The following is an 8664-nucleotide window of genomic DNA, read 5'->3' on the forward strand; positions in this document are numbered from 1 at the left end:
CCTTGCTAATAGTTACCTTTGATGTGCAGAAGCTTTTAAGGTTAATTAGGTCCCATTTGTTTATTTTTGATTTTATTTCCAATATTCTGAGAGGTGGGTCATAGAGGATCCTGCTGTGATGTATGTCGGAGAGTGTTTTGCCTATGTTCTCCTCTAGGAGTTTTATAGTTTCTGGTCTTACGTTTAGATCTTTAATCCATTTTGAGTTTATTTTTGTGTATGGTGTTAGAAAGTGGTCTAGTTTCATTCTTTTACAAGTGGTTGACCAGATTTCCCAGCACCACTTGTTAAAGAGATTGTCTTTAATCCATTGTATATTCTTGCCTCCTTTGTCAAAGATTGTATTTTGTATTTTAAAAATGCCTTAGCTTGAGACAGCTTATTTTGAGGTGTTGCTCTTAAACCCTTTGTTCCAAGTTTTGTAAAGTTAATATTTTTCAAAATGAGCTTGCAGACAACATGAATTCACAACGATTTTCAACTCTTACCTTTTTATGAGATGACAAAATCAAAATATCCTTTAAACCACCAAATGGTTTTACAAGGTTGGAAACTTCTTCAACAGAATATCCTTTACTAGGCAAATCAGAAATAAGTACCATACACATTTCTTCTGTTTCCTTCAAAACAAATTTAAGAATTGACATTAAAACTTAACTGTTATTTACTTAAATATTTAAGTTTTACATTGCAGATCACTGTTAGTATTTAAATTGCATTTAATATTGATTAATTCAGACAGTTGGTCTAAACCACAAATTAAAAACAAAACAAAATGCATTTTCCCACTCTGTAAGTATACAGAATAATTCTGTCATCTAGTCAAGGTCTTTAGTTCTCTTTCGTAACCATTATTTAAAAACAAGTTTAAAAACATAACGCTGCCTGTCTTTGACAATAACTCTTTCATGTACTGTTCCCATTCCTGTGCCTTGTGATGCTAATATTTGATGCTCCAAATCAGCTCAGTTCAGTTCAGTTGCTCAGTCGTGTCCAACTCTTTGCGACCCAGGCTTCCCTGTCTATCACCAACTGCTGGAGTTTGCTCAAACTCATGTCCGTTGAGTCAGTGATGCCGTCCAACCATCTCATCCTTTGTCATCCCCTTCTCCTCCTGCCTTCAATCTTTCCCAGCATTAGGGTCTTTCCCAATGAGTCAGTTCTTTGTATCAAGTGGCCAATGTAATGGGAGTTTCATCTTCAGCATCAGTCATTCCAATGACTATACAGGACTGATTTCCTTTGGGATGGGCTGGTTGGATCTCCTTGCAGTCCAAGGGACTCTCAAGAGTCTTTTCCAACACCACAGTTCAAAAGCATCAATTCCTCTGCGCTCAGCTTTCTTTACAGTCCAACTCTCACATCTATACAGGACTACTGGAAATCAGGGCATATCCTTTTATCATACTGAGTACAATAATCCCTTTTAAGCAATATAAAAAAGCTTACCTAGTCTCTTAGTATCCTTACTCCATAACCCAATCCTCACTACAAAATACTTTCACTTCTGCCTTCTCTTCTCTTAGATCTATTTTATTCTTCAAGATGACTCCCCCCAAAATGCCAACTTTTCCTTTAGTGGATGTTGGGTGAAATCCACAGAAGTGCACTATAGTAAATTTGGCAACTTCTAACTTTTCTTTCTGGAGGGTGAGAGGGTAGGAAATTATAATTTTCATAAGCTAGTTGAGAATGATTTTTAAACAGCATGCAAACTGTGTTCACAAATGATTCCTTCTAGAATGCAATAAGTAAATCTAAATATTCTACTGCTGCTTTAAAATATTCTTCTCAAACCAAAATAGTAAGTTAACACATACTACTTAACTACTACTTGAAGAATAGGGCAACCATTCTAATATGAACTTATCTTCAGCATCTGAATGGTCTCAAGATCTTAACCACTAATTTCTAAATTAATGCAATTTTAACATATTCAAGATGATACATATAAGCACAGGAAAACAAAGTGAACTTAAAGCCCTTGAAATAGAATTGCAAATGCCACTTGCTCCTCTAAACATACAAAAAATTAACTGGTATTCTAAGTATTAACATATCTCCCATTTGCCTCTATAAGAAAAAAGAAAAAAAGAAATTTCACAAAATTCTGTTGTTTTTCTACTCAAAAACCCAGCTGGCCTAACACTCTCTTCTCAGTGAAAAGAAATGCTCAATAACATGTACATTTATTTATGATAATCTGCACCTAAATTTCTGTGACTTATTCTGCAACTCACGATTTTTAAACTCAAAACATATTTACAAGGTCACAAAAGACCAGGATTTTCACCATACCTTATATGTACATTTTTTACCTAGGTTTATAGTAAGAAAACTACACTGTGTCACAATCTCTTAAGCTTTAAAAAAAAAAAAAGTGAAATTAAAAACTGACCTTGTTGACTGGTTCATTTTCTGTGGCCTCCAAAGCAGCTGAAGATACAAAATAAAATAAGAATTCACACAAATGTATTTTATTTATCAAGATCTAACTTTATTCCACAATGGATTAAATAGTAGCTTCATGAAAATGTATATAACAGGCAAAAGACCAGAGAAATTTAAATAGGATACAGTTACAAAAATAACTGGCTTTTAAATAATAAATTCAGTTTTATTTCTTCTGAGAGCAAAATCAAGACATAAGGTGAAGATCTGAATCACAATATTCTTAAATTCACCTAGGTATGACCCTATAGTTGTTGCTGTTGAATCACTCAGCTGTTTCCAACTCTTTGCGATCCCATGGACTGTAGCCCACCAGGCCCCTCTGTCCGTGGGATTTCCCAGGCAAGAATACTGCAGTGGGTTGTCATTTCCAACATATTTTATATATATATGTAATATATATATGTAATATATATATGTAATATATATGTAATATATATGTAATATATATGTAATATATATATATATGTAATATATATATGTAATATATATATGTAATATATATATACACACACGACACAAAAACCTTAGTAAAATTTATTTTTAATCTTTCATCTTTAAACATAGAAGAACAAAATTAAATTTCTATTTGCCTACCTGAAATAGTTTCTTTAGCTCCATTTTCAGTGGTTTTGACTTCCACATTTGTCTTCATTTCAGAGCTTTCTGCAAGATCAAAGTGAAAGTGAAAGTTGCTCAGTCACGTCCGACTCTGTGACCCCATGGACTATACAGTCCATGGAATTCTCCAGGTCAGAATACTGGCGTGGGTAGCCTTTCCCTTCTCCAGAGGATTTTCCCAACTGAGGGATTGAACCTAGGTCTCGCGTATTGCAGGTGGATTCTTTACCAGCTGAGCCCTTATTAGTCTAGAAAAACACACTAATACAATTAAAACTAATGAATATAAACAGGAACTTAAGCTAGGTTCTTTTGTTATTTCAAGTCTCCATAAGCTGACCTGATTGAAGACAAAGCTAATACAAAATTTCCTTTGAAACAATTTTTAAGCATCGACTCCAAAATATACCTCGAATTATACAGATAGGATTTAATGAAACAAAAGCACTGAATGATAGCAATTCAAGCTTACCTGGTACATTCACAGATTTACTAATGTCTTTGTTCTTGACAATTCCAGCCTTTTTGACTTCCAGAGACTTCTTTCCACTAGATTTTGCTTTTAAAAGTAGAAGTATTATTATAAGGCTCTATTCAGTCATTTAGCATGTTTCATACTAATACGTCAGTAAATAAGTAGTTCAACTTCATTATAAAAGGAGCTCTTTTCCATGTATTTATTTCTAATTTTTTTCAGTATCTGTTTACCAGTAAGATTAAAAGAAAATATAAACTGAGATATAATTTTTGTTAAGGGTTATTAATGATTCACAAATTTGATCCTCATGTGCCAAAAGCACACCAAAATCACACACAAAAATTCTATTTTATTATTTCCACAAAGATTCTTTACAATTACGTTAGTCTACTCGGAAAATATATTAATAAACAGATCATGATAGTTTCAACATGTTACAACTTAAGTGTTCCATTTCTTGATGGAGGATACATTCTTATAACATGGAAAGAAAATCTTTAAAGCAGAAATATTCAGGGAGTTCTATAAGCTGAGAAAGATAATATGAAGTGACAACTCTAAAAACAGGAGGAAAAGAAAGATTAAACAAGGGGGAAGTGGTGATAGCAGCCTAATATCATACAGCTGTCAGAAATATTTCCAAAAATATCTGCAATGGCAAAAACTGTCAAAGACCAAAGCACCTAAAAACAAAAGTTGTATGTGTGTTAAGTTTTAAGTATCAAAGAAGTATCTACTGAACTTTTCCAGATGTTACTAGATACAAATTATATAAATTTAAAACTTGCTTTTGATATTTATTATATTCTTTAAACCAGAATTATAAATAAACTTAATATAACCTTTCAACAGTCTTACCTGTTTTGATTGAAGCTTTATTACCTTTAGCAGCTACTGTTACCACAGATTTGACAGAACCCGCTGACTTCCCTAAATCACAAAAGCTCAGTCAAAACTGGTTTATTTATTAACTAGTATCAACAATACTGAAAGAACCTCACAAAGGATATAAGAGCCAACGGACTATATTTTATTCAAAACATAAAATGCTATCATTTTTAGGGACACAGATTATGTGGTAAATTAGAAATGATAATTCACCTCCCTTTTTGGGTATTTAAAAAATAGCATTCAGGCAAGTTACTTAAATCAAATCAACTAGAAGCAAAATTACTAACTACAGTATATAAAAACATTTGTATGATAGCTTTAATGGTTCCAAAAGCAGTTATATTTAGGACCTCCCAGTTCACACTTCCTTGGCTCCCAGTCAATTAAAAAGCCCTTCAAAGTTAAAGTCGCTCAGTCTTGTCTGACTCTTTGTAACCCCATGGACTATGCAGTCCATGGAATTCTCTAGGCCAGAATACTGGAGTGGGTAGCCATTCCCTTCTCCAGGGGATCTTCCCAACCCAGGGATCAAACCCAGATCTCCCGCATTGCAGGCGGATTCTTTACCAGCTGAGTCACCAGGGAAGCCCTTAAAGAATACCTATATCATGGTCAGGCCACATCAAGATTGTTTTGACTCATTCGTAATGGGTCCTTATTTTAACACAACTTTTTGAACTGCTCTAACACTTTGTACATATGCATATATTACTGCTGCCTATATTCCAAAATGATGTTTATATAAAGACTTTTTCATCTAAGTGTCACTAAAAAGACTGCCAGAGAACAAGAAAAACTGAACCTTTTTATTCAGAGAGCAACAAGAAGTTTAGAATCAGGATTCTCAACAAGCAGCAAGACAGTATATGAGGAAAAAGCCCAGGATCAGAAGTCATTAAATCCAAGCTGAATTCCAAGTTAAATTGTGAAGTCTGGGGAAATTTACTGATTTCTGTGCACACTACCCTATTCATAAACAATGGTGGTAATCGCCCTATTTAACAGGACCTTCTCTGAAATATGATCATGCTTCTGAAAAGTTATTAAAAGGAATTAGGACATCTATAATATTTAATCAAAACAGCTTACAAATTCACTGTTCATATCCAAAGAGAGACCTTAATTTTTGCTCAAAAAGAGAAATACTAATCTTTATATTGTCATTTAACCAGTCATTTCCTAGTCATGCCCAAGTTTTGTCACACTGCAGTAACCTTAGCCCAAATGAACCCTTAAGATGTTTCTTCTTTCACTATTCTATGCTATTACCACAAAGAAATTCACTTTACTACTTCTAGTAGAGGAAAAACAGAAAGGGGGATAAATACTAGGGCAAGGAGAAAAAAAATTAAACTGGTTAAATTAGTTACTTGAAAATATAATGTAGCCTACGAAAAAAGGCAAATAGAACATAATTTGCCATAAGTTTATTTTCCAAACTATTTTATAAAAGAAAAGTAAACAGAAAAGACCAAAAAGAGAAAAAGGGAAATATTTCTAATATTCACCATGAGAAATAGTTTGCCAGTTAAATTATTTTATTTTTATAGTAACTGCAGGAAAAGAGCATTGTCTACTAAATATGCTTTCTCGACTATAAATTTCAAAAATTGGTATATACTCAGCAAACACTTTATCACATGAAATCCAAGACTACTGACATAACCGTCTTAAACAATTTAAATTTAATTAATATGTCTAACATCCTAATATAGAAAACATACCTGAAGATTTATTTACTTTGGTTGCAGATGTCTTGGTTTGTCCAGTTTTGGCTAAAATAGTAAGAAAAATACATCAATAACACATTACAAAAAATATCATTTACATTTAGGAAAGAGCTAACTTGGCATAAGCTTCTTATCCTTATCCATCAGAGGGCAGAAAGAATGAAAACCACAATCACAGAAAACTAACCAACTGATCACAGGGATCACAGCCTTGTCTAACTCAATGAAACTATGAGCCATACCATGTAGGGCCACCCAAGACGGACAGGTCATGGTGGAGAGTTCTGACAAAACGTGGTCCACTGGAGAAGGGAATGGCAAACCACTTCAGCATTCTTGCCTTGAGAACCCCATGAACAGAATGAAAAGGCAAAAAGATATGACAATGAAAGTTGAACTCCCCGGGATGATAGATACCCAATATGCTACTGGAGAAGAGAGGAGAAATGGCTCCAGAAGGAATGAAAAGGCTGAGCCAAAGCAGAAACAACACCAAGTTGTGGATGTGTCTGGTGGCAAAAGTAAAAGTCCTATGCTGAAAAGAACAATACTGCATAGGAACCTGGAATGTTAGGTCCATGAATCAAAGTAAACTGGAAGTGGTCAAACTGGAGATCGGAAAAGGCAATGGCACCCTACTCCAGTACTTTTGCCTGGAACGTCCCGTGGATGGAGGGGCCTGCTAGGCTGCAGTCCACGGGGTCGCTAAGAGTCGGACATGACTGAGGGACTTCACTTTCACTTTTCACCTTCATTCATTGGAGAAGGAAATGGCAACCCACTCCAGTGTTCTTGCCTGAAGAATCCCAGGGACGGGGGAGCCTGGTGGGCTGCCATCTATGGGGTTGCACAGAGTCGGACACAACTGAAGCAACTTAGCAGCAATAGCAAACAGGAGGTGGCAAGAATAAACACTGACATTTTAGAAATTAGTGAACTAAACTGGACCGGAATGGGCAAATTTAATTCATATGATCACTGTATCTACTGATTCCTGGTGGCAAGAACCCCTGAGAAGAAATGGAATAGCCCACATAGTCAACAGGAGTCCAAAATTCAACACTCGAGTGCCATCTCAAAAACGAAAGAATGATCTCAGTTTGTTTCCAAGGAAAACCATTCAATATGGTAGTAATTCAGTTCATTTCCAAGGCCAATGATTCAATATCATAATAATTCAAGTCTATGCCCCAACCACTAATGCTAAAGAAGCTGAAGTTGAATGGTTCTATGATGACCTCATAGTCAACGAGAGAGTCTGAAATGCAATCTCAAAAATGACAGAATGATCTCTGTTCCTATCCAAGGCAAACCATTCAGTATCATAGCAATCCAAGTCTATACTCCAACCACTAATGCCAAAGAAGCTGAAGTTAAACAGTTCTATGATGACCTGAAAGACCTTATAGAACTAACACCTTTTCATCATAGGGGACTGGAATGCAAAAATAGGAAGTCCCATACCTGGAATAAGAGGCAAGCTTGACCTTAGAGTACAAAATTAAGCATGGCAAAGGCTAACAGAGTTTTGCCAAGACAACACACTGGTCATAGCAAACACCCTCTTTCAACAACACAAGAGTCGACTCTATACATGGACATCACAAGACGGTCAATGCTGAAATCAGACTGATTATATTCTTTGCAACCAAAGATGGAGAAGCTCTATACAGCCAGCAAAAACAAGACCGGGAACTGACTGTGGCTCAGATCATAAACTCCGATTGCAAAATTCAGAAAAATTGAAGAAAGTAGGGGAAAACCACTAGACCACTCAGGTATGACTTAAATCAAATCCCTTGCAATTATACAATGCAAGTGACAAGTCAATTCAAGGGATTAGATCTGATTGAGTGTCTGAAGAATTATGGATGGAGGTTTATAACACTGTTTACGAGGCAGTGATAAAACCATCCCCAAGAAAAAGAAATGCAAAAAGGCAAAATGGTTGTCTGAGGAGGCCTTACAATTAACTGAGAAAAGAAGAGAAGCTAAAGGCAAAGTAGAAAAGGAAAGATAACAATCTGAATGCAGAATTCCAAAGAACAGCAAGGATAGACAAGAAAGCCTTCCTAAGTGAATGATGTAAGGAAACAGAGGAAAACAATAGAATGCGAAAAGACTAGAGATCTCTAAAAGAAAATCAGAGATACCAAGGGAACATTTCATGCAAAGATGGGAACAATAAAGGACAGAAATGGCATGGACCTCACAGAAGTAGAAGAGATTAATAAGAGGGGACAAGAATACACAGAATTATACAAAAAGGATTATATAAAAACTCCAGGAAAAAAGGATCTTAATGATCTGGATAACCATGATGGTGTCATCACTCACCTAGAGCCAGACATCCTGGAATGGGAAGTCAAGTGAGACTCAGGAAGCATCACTACAAACAAAGCTGGTGGAGGTGACACAATTCCAGCTGAGCTATTTCAAACCCTAAAAGATGATGCTGTCAAAGCGCTGCACTCAATATGCCAGCAAATCTGG

The 8664-nt window shown here is 35.5% G+C and overlaps 1 protein-coding gene across 4 annotated transcripts in view; it reads right to left on the bottom strand.

Annotated features, from left to right (window-relative positions):
* Window positions 1-8664, bottom strand: part of ZNF638 (zinc finger protein 638) — a 92074-nt gene that overhangs the window by 30169 nt on the left and 53241 nt on the right. For all 4 annotated transcript variants that reach the window (XM_010829787.1, XM_010829788.1, XM_010829785.1 and 1 more), the window contains 6 exons: window positions 6166-6216; window positions 4409-4480; window positions 3545-3631; window positions 3049-3117; window positions 2399-2436; window positions 489-620 (listed from right to left, as the gene is read on the bottom strand). In XM_010829787.1, coding sequence (XP_010828089.1) covers window positions 489-620; window positions 2399-2436; window positions 3049-3117; window positions 3545-3631; window positions 4409-4480; window positions 6166-6216 — 449 coding nt within the window. The remainder of the gene's footprint in view (window positions 1-488; window positions 621-2398; window positions 2437-3048; window positions 3118-3544; window positions 3632-4408; window positions 4481-6165; window positions 6217-8664) is intronic.

This window comes from Bison bison, unplaced genomic scaffold, assembly GCF_000754665.1.
Source record: "Bison bison bison isolate TAMUID 2011002044 unplaced genomic scaffold, Bison_UMD1.0 scf7180017864508, whole genome shotgun sequence".
Classification (NCBI taxonomy): Eukaryota; Metazoa; Chordata; class Mammalia; order Artiodactyla; family Bovidae; genus Bison; species Bison bison.